This window comes from Mirounga leonina, unplaced genomic scaffold (assembly GCF_011800145.1).
Source record: "Mirounga leonina isolate KUSES-001 unplaced genomic scaffold, KU_Mleo_1.0 Mir_179, whole genome shotgun sequence".
Lineage (NCBI taxonomy): Eukaryota > Metazoa > Chordata > Mammalia > Carnivora > Phocidae > Mirounga > Mirounga leonina.
Window position 1 is genome coordinate 6,950,429 of NW_023270466.1, and position 20,470 is coordinate 6,970,898.

Below are 20,470 nucleotides of genomic sequence, written 5' to 3' on the forward strand. Positions count from 1 at the left end.
CCATCAACAATCAGAGTATGAAATGTGGAGCTTAGGACAGAAGACAACAGGTAAATAACCAATACCTATGGGTACCATAAAAACATTCTGTACTGTAGTTATTATTGTTACCCATAACTGAGAAAATTTAAATAGATAGCCATGCCTCAGAATGAATTTTTCCCAGTTCTTTTCCCCAGAGCAGGTTTAATAAAAGCTATGATATTTCAGGCCATGATTTCCAAGTTTACCAAGGTTTTAAATGTTCTATCTACCCTGTGCTTCCCCCAAAACATCAAAATGCCCCATAAATTACAACCAGATCTCCCAGACTCCTTTTATAACTAGAGCAGCAGTACCTAAATTCTTTTTTCACACCATAAATGCCAATGACAGTCTCAGAAAAGATGAGTGCCACCAAGCCTCCACAGTGCCTAGAGCATGGTGATGTCTTGGGGGAAGCACAGGGTAGATTGACCAAGGCCAGCCAAAACATGGTCACCAGCTGGTATGCTCACCCTCCGACTCCCTCAAGAATTGACGGCCAGGAGTTCTCCCAACACACCACCCCCTATGTGTTGACAAGTAAAGCCCTCGGCCCAGCATCCCCAAAGCTGGAGACCTATAAAAATCTCATTTCTGCAGGTATCAACTCCTACATTAGTGCAATAGTTTTTCAGCTATTTTTATCAATGTATGCCTTTCTGTTTTATTTCTACGAACACACTCTGACATAAAACCCCAAATATAAATAAAATAGATACAGCTGGTTCTGCATTCATTGAAATGGGAGGCCCCAGAAACAGGCCTGTTGTAGCTGTTGCCCCCACACCTTACCCTAGAGTTTCCTGGGTCTCTGAGGAGCCCCGTTTGAGTGCTCGAGAACCATAGCAGTCTTGGCAAAGTTTAGTAACATTTGACATTCTTTAACGTAGCTATAAAAGTAGCTTATATGTATAAATGTTCTTAATATTCACAGTATCAGAGGCTTTATTCTCACCACATTTATACTATAATCTCACATAGAAATTCTTCCAGTTTCCCCTAAGACACCCTTATCTTGTCACACACAAAACCCTAAAACCCCACCGCACCACACATGTGTTGACATCACAGTTTTCCCAAAGATCTCCAGACTCAAGTAAAATGGCAAAAAAAAAAAAAAATTTGTATTTGTGGACCGTATTTGTGACACAGCCTCTCCAGCTTCAGGGGAGTTCAGGGGCTGTTCTGCTCCTTAGTGTTCTGCAGCCAACAGGGAACACGGTGAAGAGAACAATGCTGGATGGCACGTCAGCCCACTTGGGGTGGGCTATATGGTGTTGGTATTCTGCTTGAGGTAGTCCATGTATTTCTTCTGGAATGTGCTGCTGTACAAAACCCATGATGGGATCAGGCTCAGGAAGCTCCGCTTAAATAGACAAAAACATGAGTATTTGGGGAAGAAAGAAGAGCAAGCAAGTTAGAAGGAAACAGCTCAGTGTATATTCATCATCTTTAAAAATATTTTTCTGACTGCTGAACTTAAGTCTCAAAATCTTTTAAGTGCATGCTAAAATTTAAAGGTCTTATGACCTTTCTCAGCAAACAAGGTTTTCTCAGAAACCAAAACAGTCACTTGTAGAATCAGCCCCAAGGAAGTTTAAATTAAGAGAACTGTGCCCCGAGTAACACCCTACCCCCCTTTCTCCTTCTCTTAGCCAGCACTTCGTCTTCCTACTGTTCAATCTCCCAGTGTCTTCATGTTCTTTTTACCAAGGTTCTACTAAAATGAGATTCCAGAAAACAACCAGAAATGCTTTTACCACCTGGCACAATGCCTGAGGCAGAGTAGGCACTAAGCAAATACACAAATGCATCAATGAGTTCATGAACAAAAGTCAGACACAGCAAAGTATAAATCACCAACATTGAACATTTGCTTGGAAAGGTGGAGGGGGGGCATCGTGGGGGGCTCCAAGTCAAGGCATGAATGCTTAGTTGGATGCACATCAGGCAGTACGCACAGGCGTTGGAAGACCTTTTGCCCTCAAATCATACCCATGTCCTGTAAGACAGGTCCAGGACCCAGAAGCAGTCATTCTGTCCACAGTGTAATCCTGTGCATCCAACATTCCTCAACCTACCTACTCCCCACTGAACAACAGGATTTCAACCAGAGGAAAATATGAGCTTTTCAGGGAGTGTTCCTATTCTTCAGACAGCTCAGATTCTCAGACTCTTGCACTCATTGAGATATTTCAAAGCAGGGGGCCAAAGATGGCTTCTGGGGAAACAAAATAGAACCCTTCATCCACTAGCCGAGTCGATTAGTGAATGCAAATTTTTCCTTAGGAACTTCATTTTTCTCCCCTTTAGACCTTTTTAATGTCACAGCAGAATCAAGCCCTTTCATTAGCTTTGCCTTAAACTAAATGTTTTGGCTTAGTGAAGTCAGCCAAATTAAAGTTCCAGGTCCCTAGAAAATGTTCTAAAAGTCCCTTCTTCTGCCTCCATTGTTGTCTACCTCCTCCCAATCTAGAAGAACGGTTTAGAAGAAACCAGGGAAAGCACGGCATTGGACAAAGGTGGACTTAAACCCTAGCTTCACCATTACCAGCCAAGTGGACTTTGGCATCTGATCTAGCTCTGAATTTCAGTTTCCTCAACTGTAAAACAGGAATCAAATGATCTGTCTTACAAGATGATTAGGAGAATTAAGTGAAGTAACCCCCCCGTACCACATGGACTCTACATTAGAGGCTCTATTCCAGCCCTAGTTCCTGCCCTAAAACTCCTTGGGAGTGAAGAGCATGCGGTCTTTGCCTTGCCTTTTTCTAACAGAAGGTTTGCTTATTTACCAGTCGATTCTACTTGATTGCTCAAACTTTAGAGTCAATGATTTTTCTAAATTCCAGCAAATGCCAAATTGGCCTTAAGCGCTTTAATGATTTGTATGTTCTCCTTTGTCTTCTCTTTTGCTTCAACAGGCACAAAGACTCTTTTGCCTAGTCTGTTCTTGGCATCTATTTGCCAGAAGAGATTTGATTTGTTACACAAGAAATCAAAAGAGAAAAGCCAAAAAAAATTTGTTTCAACTTTTGACATCTAGAATTGCACTGTGTAGCAAGATGATAACCTTGCAAGCCAGGCTGTGGTCTCAAGACTGATGCTGATGGGTTCCATATAAGACATCAACATCCCAAAGGATGTGTGTCCTTCTATATGTGGACCTAGGCTGGGTGGAGGGCTGGGGGACCAGGGGATTCAGGTGAAGAATATGAACATGTGATAAATAAGTAAGGGGGGCACTGAGGGCAAAAGAGGAGATATTGCCCCCATCCTTCGGGAGTGCAACCACAGAACATTATCTCAGCATGGCAAGAGAGGTGCTGACATTTGGTTTTCCAGCATCGGTCAAGTCCATGTTGATGCTGATACAGAAGTGAGAGCCAAAGGGCCTTTATGAACCAAAGATCCAGATGAACCATAGGCCTATGGCTGCATGGGGGAAGTAGCAGAGATTCAGGGCTCTGCAGTCCTCAGTAGGTGGGAGTTTACCGGCCAAGCCGAAAGGGTCATTGCTCCCCAGAGCCATAAATCAGCAAGGTGCACAACCACCAGGTAGATATGGGACAAAGCCACACACACTTTAGGACCAGCAGGAGATCATGAAGATTCTTCTCCCTGATATCATCTTAGTGAAAGAGGCAGGAGAAAGGGATGGTCCCAGAAAGACTGAACACTTTAAATAATTAACAGAAAGCACATTTCCTAAATATCCAGTTTAGGTTACTAGATCAAACTAAATTTAAACTCATTGGACATTCCATTAATTTGTTCTCCTGCCATGCAGCAAGTAGTAATCTGGAGAAAGACCAGATCAGCAATAGACAAAATCAAGATCTTATATTCTTTCTGTATGTCCACTTTGTAGAGTGTGTTAAATTGGTGATTCTGCACATTGTTGAAGCTCTACAGTGAAAGTTGCAAGTGATCCTCTAAGACAATTCAGTATCTCTTCTAGAGTCTCCAGAAGTCCCAGTGGGTAACGAAATGCTTGGGAAGATACAGTGTATTCCTTCTAGCACCTGAGAGAAAAAGAGAGTAGGGAGAAACCTAATTCCCATGACAGAAAAGCACATGAGGCAGAGGAGAAATTTGACATATGAAGGGAAAGTAAAGATCTGTCTAGGGTGCCTGGGTGGCTCAGTCGTTAAGCGTCTGCCTTCGGCTCAGGTCATGATCCCAGGGTCCTGGGATCGAGTCCCACATCGGGCTCCCTGCTCCGTGGGAAGCCTGCTTCTCCCTCTTCCACTCCCCCTGCTGTGTTCCTGTTCTCTCTGTGTCTCTCTGTCATATAAATAAATAAAATCTTTAAAAAAAAAAAAAAAAGATCTGTCTAAAATTTTTGGTGACACTGGAAACAGAACCACCCTGGCACTATGTGTTCAGTATCAGCGTGCAAAAGTTAACTCTACCTTTGTTTCACGTTTGTGGTTGCTTCTAAAAGCAGCCCAGGGATGGTAAGAACTCCTCATACCACATGCCACTGACTGAATCTTACTTCCGGATTCAACGGAGTCCATGTTGTGCTAGAACCAGCTTGAACTTGCTCTCAAGAGCCAATTATACACATTCCTAAATTCGGGGGCAGTGACAACACAATGGGAGCTTAAAATCAGCCGGGGTGGGGGGCGGCATTATTTAAGCCATGGAAATCAGCAAACCCTACAAACCAAAGTGTTTGGGGTTTTTTCCTGGAGAGCCAGATATTAAAACATTTCTTAACACAGGGAGCCAGAGAAGAGAGCAGCACCCAACTCCACCCAGGGATGGTCCCTGTGTCTTGGTCTGCCCTTCCCGAGAGCTCAGGAAGCCACCTTACTTTCTGAGGAAAGAGGTGAGGGTATTTGCCAATGTGGGGGTTATCTCTGGGCTGAGTCCCCAGGCCCCCAGCCTCCCCACTTTGCCACATATGCTCTTTCACATGGCTGTGTGACAGCTTAGCAGCATGGGTTCTGGCAGCACGATCCTTGCCGTGAGAGGACAGGGTTGGTTGCTCCAATAGCAAAGAAGAACTCTGCTGGGACTGCCCACACACCTGCCTCCAGAACTTTGAGAAAGAAGTTGTCAGTTACCAAGAGTTCGTGGGTGAGGCAACCACAGGTTTCATCTCCAATCGTGACGTAATTCAGTGATTCCTTAACAAAGTCATTGGCGGTCTTGGTTACCATGTTGGTGTGTAGATACTTCGTCATTGGGGTGGAAACAGCATATGGGGTCAGCACCTACAATGGGGAATAAAGGCCATAACACGGGAGCAATCTGCCCACCCCTGAGAAGTGAACCCCTATTCTAGCCCTCCCTTCGTTTGCCAACTCCGTTCTTCTGTAAGAAGCCTCAGGATCTCCCCTGATGATGGAGCACTGGAAAGGCATAGAGCTGGCACAGAACTGTGACTCAGAAAAACTGGTTTCTTGTTTAACTTTATCACTAACTCAAGCTGAGGCCTTAGCCACACAACGTCAGCTGGTTCAAATGTACACAAGGTGACTGAGGACATGAATTATCTCTTAGAACATGGTGGCCGGACCAACAATAAAAACACAGGACAGTTAAATTTCAAAGCCAGACAAACAAGGAAAAAAACTTTCAGTATAATATGTCCCAAGTATTGCATGGGGTATACTTATACTAAAAAAAAATAAAAGTTATTATCTGAAATTCAAATTGAACTGGATGTCCTGTATTTTATGTGGCACCCTAATGCAAGAGGCTTATTTCTAACACATACAGCCAAAGTTGGAGCAATTGAAAGCTCTTTGGATTCCCACTTTCACACTTCAGTTACAAGCCAGGAGTGACACATGCCTGATCATCTTTCCTGTTGTGATAAGAAAAATAAACAACCACACACTGTGGCCCGCAAAGCCGACACCATCAGTATGTACAGCAATCATTTTAAAGATTTAACTGTGAGGGTGCCTTTTTCATTTCTAATAGTAGGTCATAAAACTTCTTCCCAAACAATAACAAAAATGTCTGCAAATTGTTTATTCCAGGTTCCAGAAAGCACTTAGCTCTAACTAACTATGTTGCTGAACCAAGCCCATGCCTGTCCCTGACACCTCAAGACTACAGATGGCTGTGACAACCCAGTTCTGTTGACAGCTGGGACAGGGTCATCTCCTCGATGGTTCTGCCATGGCCGGTGAAAGAGGAAGTCAAGGACCTCTTCCTCAACTGCTCAAGAACCACAGCGTGGGGATCTTTGTGGCCCATCACAGATGAACAGCTCCCAAAGTACCCCCAGCCCCCTGCCTCATTCCAACGTGGATCGATTGATCAGTTTTCTTTTGTTTCTTCTCCACAATTCCTCCCACCTAAGCCTGTCTCCTGTACCTGGGTCAGGGAGTCAAGGGTGGTTAGACCAGACCCTAGTTTCTGTGCTGATGCAGTGCTCACTCACGGCACCGCCTCCTGCAGGGCATGCGTGAGGGAGCAGCAGGCCGAACCAGAGTGGCTCAGTTGCCACTGTGATGGTCACAGGAACTCCCATGGTGTCATGCAGACCCTCCCCCCTGGCTGTGCATGCACAGCCGGTCCTGCAGGGGGCAGTGGCCCCAGCTCCATGGGGTACTGCAGTTCCTCATCCCAAGGACCCAGAGCTGTTGACCTCACCTGGATAATGATTCCTTTCCTTCTATATTCGGCTTGCAGTGCCTTGGAAAATGTGCACACAAAAGCCTGGAGCAAGAAGGAGAAAACACCTATGGGGAGAGCTTGCTTTGTCATCGGAGGTCACTTTTTCAGATTTCAAAGGGGACTGCAGGGAGCCTACCTGCTTGCCCTTAAAATGCAGCAGTGTGTCTGATGGGAGTTAGGACTTTGTTTCTTGGCCTGGAAAAAGCTCCCTCAATGAGCAAGAACATACATTTTGGGATAAATACATGCCGAGGGCCACTGCATATAGATGACCCTACCCAGGGAGAGCTCTCCCTTGTCTCCCTGCCTGGGAACACCCCCAGCCCCAAGGGTTTGTTTTTAGGACTAGGGCATGGGGACACCTGGCCAGGCCCCCAGGACAGAAGAAAGTTCCAGTGTTACTTGCTGGCAGCAAGAGAACAGGGCTCCAGGCAAGGAGGTGAGTGGGGCCCAGAGTCCCACGAGGGCTGCGCCTATCCCGCTGCAGGGCTCCATCAGCCCCAGGGCCATGGCTTTTTCTAATTTGTACCCAGACATCTGCTGGCGGGCCCTGTACATAGAAGCCCCCTGGACACTTGTCCTCCAGGCCAATATGTCCATCAGCTTGCCAGATGATCTGAAGTCCAGAGGAAAATGCCAACTGGGAGAAACAAGAGGAAGAAGGAGAAGGAAGCTTGGGCTCCATGCTGTCACTCACCTTGGAGGCCGAATACATGGAGTAGAGAGGCCAGGGAAAGAGGGCCACCCCAGAAGAAATGTTCAAGATAAGGCCTTTCTGCCTAAAACACAAAGAAGTAGAGTTCTGAATAGTTTGCTGCCTGATGAGCCACACCCTGAGAGGAAAGAAAGCGAAGGGGCTCCTGTGACTTTCGTCGGGAAAGTCCATCCTCTGTAGACTTCCATGTGCACGGCGAGTTCTGCTCCCCAGAACCATGAGTGGTGCGTCCCCACAGCCTGGATCACGACACCAAACAGTGGTGCCACTCAGCAGTCAGTTGACATCAAGGGCTGGTGACTGGAAACAGGGGTTCTGCTACAACAAAGATCCCCCAGCAAAATGCCGAGGACCAACTCAGCTCAGCCAGTCTTATTAAGGGGGAAGGAATCCTTCTTTCTCAAATGTGACCCCATGAGCTCAAGGTCCCTTTTAACCCCTAAAGAGGACCCACACCAGGACAGATGTCAAATGCAGAATCCTGTCTTGAGTGGAATTTGACAGTCCATCACACAGGAACCCACACACGAGGGTCCTTACTTAATCTTTTTGAAATTGGGTAATTTTAATCCTTCTCAAATAGCTGGGTTCAATCCAGAAAAACCAAGGAACTGCAAATTAGACTACAAGGCCAAGCCCCTCTTCCTCTAGGGAAGATAAAACTATCAACCATTTGCATTTAATGAATACCATGTGAGAAAAGCCAGTTCTCTAAGGGCTGTTGTAATAGGATAATAAAACCATGGACTAAGTAGAAACACCGAGAGGTGGTGATTTTTACCACTAAGTTTGGGTAATAGCAAGAGGTGGCCTTGATCTCAGGCCAACCTCTGAAGTTTCTTTTATGTTCAACATGAGTTAATATTTTTAATATAATGTGATGAAATAGCTGTTCTCTTCCTCCAGTAGATGCTACACTTGACTTTCAAATATGCTTATCTGTTTGCAAGGCTGGCCTGGTCCAGAATGTTACATTTTCTCCTGCAATCTCCATGTCCTTCATCACAGTTTTACCATTGGTTAAAGCTGCAGCCAGATGAACCCTATCTGCCCACCACCTTCACCCCGTCCCAAGTCCCCAGGTCAGCTAACTGCCAGGCCAGAGAGGCCATGCCGTTCTGTGCTTTTTCAAAAAAAAAAAAAAAAAAAAAGACCTTGGGGCGCCTGGATGGCTCAATCGTTAAGTGTCTGCCTTCGGCTCAGGTCATGATCCCGGGGTCCTGGGATCGAGCCCCGCATCGGGCTCCCTGCTTCTCCCTCTCCCACTCCCCCTGCTTGTGCTCCCTCTCTCACTGTGTCTGTCTCTGTCAAATAAATAAATAAATAAAATCTTTAAAAACAAAAACAAAAAAGACCTTACCTTGATTCCATCTGTTTCAGAATTAGCTGTGTCATCTATAAGAGAAGGGGTAGAGTTAAGCCCTCTTGACAAAGGAGCGGAGTACCGAGGGTGTGGGGGCTTAGGGAAGCAGGTGCTGGAAGAAGGCAGAAAATGAGCTTAATCTCTCAGGTGGCCTTGAAAATCTGCTGACACTTGTCGGAGGTAATTCTGGCAACACTAGAGTCTGACTAAAACCCACAGAAGGCAACCTAGACGAACAGCAAATGGTTAGAGGCCTCTGATTTCTTCCCCATAAAGCTAAAGTCTTCCTGAAAATGCAGGCAGTGAAAAACTACGGAAATTGGCTTGTGGCCATGAGAACAACACTAAGGTTCCCCAGATACTCTTCATTCTGGCATAAGTAGGTTGGCCATCATAAACCTCACCCATGAGTTAGAAGTGGGAGGACCTCAGTAAACCTAACCAGTGTCCATGAACAATCCACATATGAGGCACAAGCTAGAGGACATCTCAATCCAACAGCAGCCCCATAAGCAGCTTGCAGGTGGTCTCTGAAATAGCCCCATAGATGGACAATGTCTGTCTGTCCATTGGAATTACAGCAGTGTTGAGAAGTCCTTTCCCTGTCCCAACTTGCTGGCCCTGGAAGAGGTCTTCCTGACTATTCTGGAACTTAAATAGCCCATTAAAAGAGTTTTCACTTCATAATTACAAGGCACCCCTTCTAAGAATTAAGGAAGAGGCAAACCCACAGGCTGACATGTTCTCAAAAGTACAATTGCGTGGCATCAGGCCTTGTCTCGGGAGCAGGTTTGAGGAGAAAGAATCCAAACAGAGAAATAAAGGAGACTGAAGACCAGAAGACAAATTTTGCCTATTTTTCCCTGTTGTCGGGGGCCCTGCAGGAGCTTCTTAGTAGGCTCTGTCCCCACCATAGGGCAGGCCCTTGAGCCCAACCCTGGGGACGTCCAGATTATGTTTCCACTGTCCTGGGGCAGCGGTGGGGGGTGCAGTGGCATCGACTACCTCCAGAAATACTGGGTTTGGAGGGAGGTGGGAGAAGCACAAGGACTAGATCATGCCGTTAGCTTCCCCTTGGCTCTGCCCACCTCACAAAGGGCACCACGGGAGCACTGCTGGACAGCACCAGCATTTCCTCAAAGCCTCCCCACTGAATCCCCTATTCTTACTGGTCGAATGATCCCAACAGAGAGACAACATTGGACTTTGTGGGTCTCTCTGTCTCAAAGCTCCCGAAATTTAGTCTCTTACCCGAACTGCCCTTTGCCCACAAACTCATTCCTGCATCTCTGCCCTTGACAGAGAACTCTACTATTTCCAGATGGCTCCTTTGGGGTAACTAAGTGATGCTAGTCATGCTTCCAACCAGTGTGGCCAACTGAGGCATGGTGTACTTAGAAAGCTAACCTTCAATTAGTTTTCTTCCCTATTTAAGCAATTAATGTCTATCAATATACATAAAAAATTTTTTTTAGCAAACCAAAGCAATTCTCTGCTAAAGGAGTCAGAGGGTTGTCAAATACATTCAGGAAACCCTGTGACCAAATGGACCAAGCCTGAAAGATCAATGTGTAAAATAACATGAAAGATTTTAGTGGTAAGGCAGCAGACAACAGTTGGACATATAAAACTTACAATTACATCAGCTGGGGTTTGAAAAAACTATTGATTGCTCAGCATAAAAAGAATGTATGTACCAATAAAAACTGAGCAGGAAACTATAAAATACCAGTATGCTTACAGAAGAATGACTGACGATCAACTCAGCTTATCCACCTAAAAATAATTTTACATGGTTTGTTCAGCATCCATCTCCCTCCTTATGTTAATAGCATCCTGTTTTCCTTTGGGAAACCAGCCCTCCTCTGCCAGGCCATGCTGTAAAGATGAGACCTGCTGCTCCCTAACTGGGATCCCTCCTCCATGAAACTACGGATCATACCTGATTCACTGCTGTGAATCAGAGTGGTCACAAGGACTGCCATGCACAGTTGTGAATTTTGTATACTGAGCAAGGTGTCCAGCTGTGGGGGTGACTGTAAGCCAAAAGCCCAGGGTTTACTCACAGGCAGTTAGAATGGCTCTCTCCATTCAAAGGAAAGGGAAACATTGCGTTCACCCAAAAGCATCATCTATCCACTCTTAAGCAGCACCTTTTTCCAAATTGTCTGCCCAGAGGGGGTGCCATTTTCTTATTCATTCAAAGGCACAATATAGGACCACTTTGTGATAATCATGCCTATAAATGCTGATACAGTTGACTCTAATCAAAGAACCTGAGTGCCAAATGGCACCTGACACATCCCTTAATCCAACACTCTTTCAATAGCAGATGAAGAATCTGAAGGTCAAGGGAGTTAAACAACAACACTGCCCAACTAACTAGTAGTTGAGATGAGATCAGAACACATACAAACTTGAGTTTCACTTCAACAAATATTTATTGAACATCAAAAGTCCAGAAAATCCAAGCCAGGCCTTCTGTCATTTTTCCAAACCGACTGAACTTTCCACCATTAACAAAGACTAAAACTAGAGGAAGGTATTATTTTTTTTAAGTCACCCTAGAATCCTGAATAAGTTTCCGTGTCATCAGACCTAATATGTTCTGACATGTGACAAAACTGGATGCAAAAATAAGATTCAGATACTCTGGAGAATACATTCATCACTGTATTTTCTTGATGAAAACAGAATAAGACAATTAAAAGACCACTACATGGCTTCTCAATCAAGTGCAGTTCAATGTCAAAGACTTCTGCAGGGAAGAAAGCAATTCTCCCGAATTGCCAGATTTCAACAGCTACTACATTTTTTTTTAAGATTTTATTTATTTATTTGATAGAGAGAGAATGAGAGAGAGAGAGCACATGAGGGGGGGAGGGTCAGAGGGAGAAGCAGGCTCCCCACCAAGCAGGGAGCCCGATGCGGGACTCGATCCCGGGACTCCAGGATCATGACCTGAGCCGAAGGCAGTCACTTAACCAACTGAGCCACCCAGGCGCCCAACAGCTACTACATTTTAACGCATTTAGCACATATATTGACTACATACCTTCACTACTGAGGTGATGTTACAGTGGATGAGACTCTGTAATAAATAATCACAACCACAAATTAGCTGGAGGATTTGAGACATTCTCTTGAGAAGTAGTCAGTGCTAGAGAACCATAAAGTGGGCAACATTGTGGTCTGAGCGGTGCTCCTCGCTTGCACAGCCTGGAAATTAGGCTCCTAATTGATGGCCACCAAGCATGCACTGCAACTGGTAAACGTCTGAGAGCCGCGATGATTCTATAAGAATGTGATCTTGAATGGAAGCTACTTAAGAATTTCCTTCAAAATTTAGGGATTTTCCTTTACAACATGGTATTTCAAAGGGAGATGGTTAATTTCCATCTGGAGGAAGCGAGGTTGGCATATGTGGGCCTAGAGACAATAACAGAGAGAATAGAAAGGTGAATGGTAATATTAGGTAGAGGTTCTGGGCTACAAGATGCCAGACAGAGAAACTACTGGAACCACCCAAGACAGAAAGGAAAAGAGGGACAAATAGGAGCAAGCACTAATGCAGACATAAATAGGGAAAGAAAAACAAGAACAGAGCCTGCTTAATGGAGAGACACAGATTTGTGCCAGAACCAGGGAGTTAGATGGGGCTAGACGTGTGGCGAGGAGGGGGATTTTGCAAGGTCGTGCAGCAGTGCCCAAGTCGGGCGGCATTATTTGCCTATGCAGTCGACTTGGGGCTTAAATAGGACCACGGGAACAGCAGGACAGCCTGTTTAGAATGGGAATAACTCCATGATTTCGTAAGTCAGGGCCTGAAGAAGAGTCAGCCAACAGTGCTTTCAAGGACTGTTAAATGCATAACAACTGCACTCATGCCCCGCTGTGGCATCCACGGGTCCATCGAGCTCACTGTGCTTGCAACACCCCTTCACACAGAGTTTCTATCACAGACATTCCTCACGCTGAAAGCTGAAGGAAATCTTATGACTTGGGAAGACAGAGAGAGCCAAAGAACTGGCCTTCTCCCACTTATAACCACAGATGTAAATTTGTGAGCTGACACAAAGCCCCAAAAGATTAAAGCAGAATGCGGAACCCCAAACGAATGGGACAGTGGACATGTAAGTTCTGATGTGCAGAGAAGAAGGAAGATGTCTCTATCTCAGAGATGGTCATGAAAAGTGGTGCCCTCGCCTGTCTATCAAGTACTAAGGTAAAGAGAGAGGCCACACACATCCATGCGGAATACAGAATTTCAGCCTGACCGTCTCCCAGGTACCCCTTCCCAGGCCCTAGTGACAACCCAGCCAGGGGGCCCAGTCCGCAGTGAGAGGAGATCATCCACAGAAAGAGCCCAGACCTACCTGGATTTCATCTGGTGTATCAAGGAAGTGGCTCGGGAGAAGGTTTGGAAGCATTCCGACATTGTTGACTGACAGAAGCAAAATAAAAAAATGTCAGAAGAGTCTGTAGCAAATCTTTATTAAAAGCCTAAACATGTTTATATTCAACCCCAGAAGTTCCTTTTCTTGGGAAGTTTTCCTAAGGACACACGTACAGAAAAAATTTATAGACAAGGCTGTTCTTCGCAACATGATTTGGTAACAGTGAGGAAATTGGAAGGGAAAACAGTCGACCTATCATAGGGAGCACATCAGGTGGACCGCGGGGCAGCCATATGGTGGAATGCGGCACACTTGCTCCACGCTCTTGCCGCTTAGCGTTTAAAGACACCGGGAGACATTTGGGTGTACCGTCTTTTTAAAAAATGTTACAAAACAGTATGTAAATATCATCCCAGTTTTGAACATTTGTGTGTATGTGTCTGGAAGGATATACACCAAAATGTTATCTGAGGCTGTTGGGATTTTAAGAAATTTGTAAATCTTTTATGTGCTCATGTATTCTTTTTGGTTTTTCTGCAACAATGTGGTTTACATCTTTATTAGTAAAAAATACAATTATTTTTAAAATTCAACAGGAAGTTTAGAAATCAAATCTTCCTTCCAAGTACAATACAGATGCTGTGCTCTGTATGAGGTTATAAAATATCTTATCACAGAAAAAATATTAAATATTATTATTATTATCTTGTTTCCTGAATACCAGAGTCAATTCTCAAAGAACCATGCTGACTCACTATTTCATGAATCACTCACAACAATGTTTGTTTGCTAAACTAACTCATTAGGATGGTGTTTCTGAGACTCCTCCTGTCTAATGTCAGTATCAGTAGGAAAAAATCCATTTTCACATTATAAATATGGTTGGGAAGGTTGAAATATCTTAGTTTCATGCATTCCAAAGCCATAAATAAATTTGAGACATGTGACATGTGAAATGTGACAAAACTGGATGCAAAAATAAGATTCAGATACTCTGGAGAATACATTCATGTATTCAATATGCCTCTTGAAGAACTGAGCTGTAATATTCTGTTGAATGCTACAGCTTAAAAGACAGTCCAGACTTAAGTTCAAGTTTACCACAGAAAAATCACGCGTCACTAAGATAATTACTTCACTGATGTCTTACAATCAGCTTTGCATTTTGCAATTTACTTACCTAAAATTCCAATTTCTAAGCCTTTAAGTCTTTCTCTAATATACTCATAGATGTTGTCTTTGGTAAAATCTGCTTGTATAATCTTCACATTACTCCCCGTAGTGCGCTCTGCATCGGAGACAACAGTTACTCTTGAATGAACAGGAATCCAAATCCCTCCCTTGCTCATGGACTTCTCCAATGCTCCTGTAATGTGCTAAAAGATTTGTGAGTGATGGTTTCTGGTGTTTCTAAGAGTTACGACGGTGACAAGTGTATGCACCAAAATAAATTTAATGCAGTGGTTCTCCAAGTGGGGTCCACAGACCACAGCATCAGCATCACTGGGAACTTGTTAGAAATACAAATTCTCAGGCTCCACCCCAGACCTACTGAGCCAGAAACCCTGAGACTAGGGCCCAGCAATCTGTTATTGCACACACTCCCAGTGACCCTGCTCCATGCTCAAGTCTGAGACCCCCGGTCTACAGGCTGTAAGAGCATAATGTGATGTTGCCTCTGCTCAGTGTCAGGTCCCCTGGGCTTACACAGAGCAATCCTTTGTGTTTGTCTAACACTGTAGCATTCACAAAGCATTTACATACACAATATCTTATTTTAATCCTCTCTACAACCTTGTAAAGTAGATATTACACCCATTTTCAAGAGGAGAAAACTGAGGCTCAGAGAGGCTAACTTGCCCAGACACCCACACTCTGTTCCCTCCACGTCCATGCCGCTCCGCTGTTCCATGTGGACTTGGCCTTATGCAGGAGGTTTCGGCAGATATAAAAGCAACAACTAGATTTCACCAACTGCTGCCTGCTCAGATAAGGGGTTAAACCCAATATTTCTGGGACAAGTGATCTTGAGGCTTAGTTTGGGGAGTGGGAGTTGCTTTCAGTCCAAAGAGACTTCTTGCTTTTCAAGAGGACAATAAAAAGCACATCTTAACATTATGAGGGAAACACTGAAGAATGTCCTAGTCCTTGTCAGAGTACTTTTGATATCCAGACATGGAACAAAAGCAGAATTCATTAGTTGAAGGGCACTGAGCCTCCACTGGGCCTCCAGCCCCACACCTCCCACATCCGTCTCCTATCCCAAATCTCCCCCAGGGACACAGCACCTTTCCCTGGCAGCCTGTCCCAGTCCTCACAAGTCTTCATAACTGAAGACTCATTCCTTTGAGTTAAGGAGATGACAAATTACTAAATTAAAAATTAATTATTAAAATAAATTGGGGCGCCTGGGTGGCTCAGTCGTTAAGTGTCTGTCTTCGGCTCAGGTTATGATCCTGGGGTCCTGGGATCGAGCCCCACATCGGGCTCTCTGCTCAGCAGGGGAGCTTGCTTCTCTCTCCCACTCCCCCTGCTTGTGTTCCCTCTCTCACTGTGTCTCTCTCTGTCAAATAAATAAATAAAATCTTTAAAAAATATATATTAAAATAAATTACCCCAAAAGGGATATGATTATTATTAACTAAGAACACTTCACAGTGAGTCATAATACTAAAACATTGTAATATAAATGGTGCCTCATAGAATTGTACGGTGTACAACCTTCACAACCATACGTGGCAGGCCTGGATGAAATCTTTTTTTTTTTTTTAAAGATTTTATTTATTTATTTGAGAGAGAGAGCATGAGAGGAAGGAGGGTCAGAGGGAGAAGCAGACCCCCCGCTGAGCAGGGAGCCCGATGCAGGACTCGATCCCGGGACTCCAGGATCATGACCTGAGTCGAAGGCAGTCGCTTAACCAACTGAGCCACCCAGGCGCCCTGGATGAAATCTTTTTTTTAAAAAAATCTGACAACCACCAGTAAGCATCATCCCTCAACTTCCTGCAAGGAACAGGGTGTAGGGTAACGAAGTCCTAAACAGATCCTATTTTTGAAGGGAGTAGCAGAAGCAACAAGGCAGCTGGGCCCTCTGGGTGAGCAGAACTAATTCTGGAGATGAAGACACTGGACCAAAGGAGATAGTGGACCTATGTGTACATGAGTCTGTTCCTACTTCACCTAGCCCAAGGAATCCCTGCCGAACTAAAGCTGCTTATGGCCTGCACTTAACTTTGTCCAATGAGCACCCCACAGAAGGGCCAGCGCCCCAGGCTCCAAGGGCAGCCAGCCTTAGGCATGGTGATGGAGCCTCTGCATGCGGGACAGAGCGCACTTGGTCGGTGGGCTCCACAAACATCTCCCTGATCTCTCGGGGTCACTCACCAATCTCTGCGGCAGCGGCCTGTAGTTTTTTAAGTGTCCGGCTGATAAGCACAACATTGAGTCCTTGTCTTGCTAGCTGGGAGCCAGGGTGGGAAAACCAAAAAAGAGAAAGATGATAAGCAGACAGGGAAGGCTCGTTTTAAAGGTGAATTGGAGCATCACCCACTTGGTCACAATGTGGTGTGCTTGCTTCTCCTGGCTTTAAATGCGACAAAGGTTCTGGATTATGAGCGAAACAGCCACACTGGGCGAGGCTACAGGTGACAAGACAGTAGTGTTGACTTTCGTGCTCATCATGTGCCGAGAACTATTCTAAGCGGCTTTTGTCTACAGGCCCACGATCTGAATGCCCTCTCATCAGAAATGTCGGGGGTCAAATGGTATTGGAATTCAACATTTGGAGGGTTTTATAGCACAGTTTAGATAGCAAGTCTAGGGCAGCTCCCCCTGGTACAAAGAGGTATTTCTGCAGGAACTTTTGAGCTGCTTCCTACAAGGACCCTCTTGTCCTTGCTTGTCATGGCTCCCTCCCCTCGGGCATGGTCATGAGCCTGCATCCTCTCTGTTCTCTGGCTCCCAGCGGGACAAAAAATAGAATAAGGAGGGCGCCTGGGTGGCTCAGTTGGTTAAGCGACTGCCTTCGGCTCAGGTCATGATCCTGGAGTCCCGGGATCGAGTCCTGCATCAGGCTCCCTGCTCGGCGGGGGGTCTGCCTCTCCCTCTGACCCTCTTCCCTCTCGTGCTCTCTGTCTCTCATTCTCTCTCTCAAATAAATAAATAAAATCTTTAAAAAAAAAAATAGAATAAGGAACCGGGGGGTAAACCGAGGCTTCCCTGAGACCAGGAAGGAGCCCTTCTTCAGAGTGGGTTGTGCCTCGAAGCGGGGGGCTGAGCAGCAGTGTGTGCATTAACATGGCACAGACGACAGGCAAACTCGCTGTGCCCAAGACTCCTCACACCGAAAACTGCCACCAGGAGAAAAGCTAGAGCTTTCCCTGAAGACAGAAGGAAAAACCAGCATTCGTTTAAACAGAGACTGATGACATTTGAGTTAGTGACCAAGGGGCCCGTTAAGTGAAATCTTTCTCTGTGGTTTTAATTCAGTGATTTATACTTGTATTTTTTTTAATTGTGATAAAATACATATAGCATAAAATCTGCCATCTTAACAAATATATGGACTGTTTCATGACTCTAGATGTCATCCTTGTGCAGAGCCCTGCTAATCTTCTCTGTATCATTCCAGATTTAGCATATGGCTGCAGAAGCAAGCACTGTGCCATTATTTTAATACGGAATTATATATTACAGAAAACACATAAAGAGCTGAATCAAAGACCACAATATGTGATCTCCAATAGCCAACAACTCAGTCTTCAAGCCAGTGGTTTCCAAATCACCCAGGGAGATGTCAAATTCCCACCCAAACCATTCAAATAAAAATGTCTGGGTTTGAAGCATCAGCATTTACATCTTTTTCTATTTTAATTTATTAAACGATATTATGAAATATGCAAGTAACGCCCATTGTAAAAGATGTCCTGGAGGCCCCCCAGGCCTACTTCCCTTCCCGCCCCCAGGCTCCTGCGGCCTTCAGTTTGGTGTTGACCCTTTTGCCTTTTTCTCTGCATCTACGTGCATACAGAAGTACATACAGAAATAAACATTCATTTTGTGGGGTTTCTTTTTCCTTTCACACTTCATAAATGGCATTGTAAATACTGTGTTTTTACCTTAATGGTGTGTCTTATCTCTAAATATCATATCTATCTCTGAATCAGTATGGCTTGAGCCACTTGATCCTTTTTTATTGCCTCATAGTGTCCCGTTGCTCACTTTTGGGTGGGCACTTAAGTTATTTTCAAGTTTTCCTATTACCAATATTGCTACAATAAACCCCTTTCTGTATAGCTCTTTGTGTATACAAGCAAATTTATTGCTAGAGTAGATAGGCAAGAAGTGGAATTGTTGTATCAAAGGGTGCCTGTTTTTTAAATTTTAACAGTGTTGCCAAAATGCCCTCCCTTAAAAAGTACCACCAAAAATACAACCATAGTTATTTCTTCACACTCTGGCCAGTAGTTTTTATTAGCAACCTTTTCAACTTTTCCCAACCTAGTGGTCAAGAAATTATATCCCTATATTGTTTTAACTTGTATTTCTCCAATTATCAGTGGGCCTGAGCACTTTTTTGTATGTTTCTGTGAGTTACCAGTATACACACTTTGCCCTTTCTTCTACTGGCTTGTCATTTTCTTATAAATTTGTAGGTGTCTTGTGGTTTTTTTAATATATTCTGGGTATTCATTAGTTGCCTACTATATATTTAGCAAGTGTTTTCTCTCTTATTTTTGGCACCTTGACCATACATTATATATTAATTTTCATGTTATCAAGTTTGTAGATATTTACTATGGCTTCTTAAAAATTTCCTTTATGAATTTCCCTAACTCTAAGGATATAAATATATTTTCCTATAACCCTTTACAGCGTTTTTATCTTTCTTGTTTCTTTTTTAGAATAATGTGAGCGTGAAATCACCCAGCATTATTTTTTTCAAAATGGGTGGCAATTTTCTTGACAACATTTTTCTATTTTTCCATTCCTTCTTGATTTAAAATGCTAACTTAGTCATATGCCACATTCTTTTTTTTTTTTTTTTTTAATGAGAGACAGAGAGCACGAGAGGGAAGAGGGTCAGAGGGAGAAGCAGACCCCCCGCCGAGCAGGGAGCCCGATGCGGGACTCGATCCCGGGACCCCAGGATCATGACCTGAGCCGAAGGCAGTCGCTTAACCAACTGAGCCACCCAGGCGCCCCATATGCCACATTCTTATATGTACGTGGGTCTGTTTCTGATCTACCTGGTCTGTTTCACTGACTTACTAGCCAATTTCTGTGCGAGTGCCACTTGTGATTTAATCACAATCTTATAAGAGGCTTTGATATTTGATATGTGGAACTGGAAGTTCCTACCAGTTATCACTCTTTCAAAATGTGTTTGTTTTATCTTCTGAGTTTAACTTTCCAAATAAATGATAAAATTGTCTAGTCAAGTAGTATAGAGAAATTAGAGATATGTAAGGGAAATAATATTTTACAATCTTATGATTTTTGCAGTAATCAGTTGTCTCATCCATAAATTTGGTATCCATTTATCCCAATCTCATGTGTTCTTCTAAAAACTTTTAGAAGCTTCTTCATATAAATCTTGGACATTTCTTGTTAGTTTACATTAGTTAGCATAACATTAGCTCACATCGCAAAGAAGTCCAAAATTTCAGTGGTTTCACACAATGAATTTGTAAACTCTATTTCACATAGTCATTCAGGTCCCATGGCTGAGAAAGTCTTTGTCATCTTCAACACTGGGTTTCTAAAACTGTTTTAGGTGTTCACAGCCAGCCAATGCAAAGATTAAAAGAGGGTACATCCCCTCCTTTAACCACCTTGACCAAGAAGTGACACACCATTTCTGCTTGATTTCATCGGCCAGTGTAGTCACATGGCCCCACATAGCTGGAAAGGAGTCTGGGAAATGCCCCAGCTGGCCACCACTTCCAGCTACAACTCTCCACCGCGGAAAAAAGAGTAGGGATCTGGGAGGACATTTAGCTGTTCCTGCCACCAGTACCGTACATTTATTTGTTGTCATCATGAATTAAGTAATTATGAAAAGCAGAAGAAACTCTAGGATGAAATACCTAGGTTCAATTCCTGTTTCCATCACTTAAACCTGTACGCACAAGTTACTCAAACCAGACTTTCCTCGTTGGCAAATTGAGGACACCAATAGACATACTTCATTAAATTGTTCTGAGAATCAAATGAAAAAACACACTAGAAGTGCATGGTGCAGAGCCTGTCACACAGCAAGCACCCAAGAGTGTCAGTTATTTGTTCTATATATCCTACTCCGTTACTCTTTGTGACTGTTCTATATAT

At 44.1% G+C, this 20,470-nt stretch overlaps 1 protein-coding gene and 1 non-coding gene across 2 annotated transcripts in view; both read right to left on the bottom strand.

The window, feature by feature from the left end:
* Window positions 1-1,145: 1,145 nt before the first annotated feature.
* The window catches only part of HSD17B3 (hydroxysteroid 17-beta dehydrogenase 3), a 41,633-nt gene continuing 22,308 nt past the window's right edge, over window positions 1,146-20,470 (bottom strand). The window contains exons 3-11 of the mRNA XM_035024491.1: window positions 16,526-16,601; window positions 14,322-14,429; window positions 13,121-13,188; window positions 11,800-11,835; window positions 8,742-8,776; window positions 7,364-7,445; window positions 6,643-6,708; window positions 5,100-5,249; window positions 1,146-1,390 (exon numbers count right to left, since the gene is read on the bottom strand). Of these exons, the coding sequence (XP_034880382.1) occupies window positions 1,292-1,390; window positions 5,100-5,249; window positions 6,643-6,708; window positions 7,364-7,445; window positions 8,742-8,776; window positions 11,800-11,835; window positions 13,121-13,188; window positions 14,322-14,429; window positions 16,526-16,601 (720 nt within the window). The 3' untranslated portion in view covers window positions 1,146-1,291. The remainder of the gene's footprint in view (window positions 1,391-5,099; window positions 5,250-6,642; window positions 6,709-7,363; window positions 7,446-8,741; window positions 8,777-11,799; window positions 11,836-13,120; window positions 13,189-14,321; window positions 14,430-16,525; window positions 16,602-20,470) is intronic.
* LOC118023385 lies at window positions 17,696-17,798 on the bottom strand. The gene has a single exon (XR_004682792.1). It is a non-coding gene; the product is annotated as a U6 spliceosomal RNA (small nuclear RNA).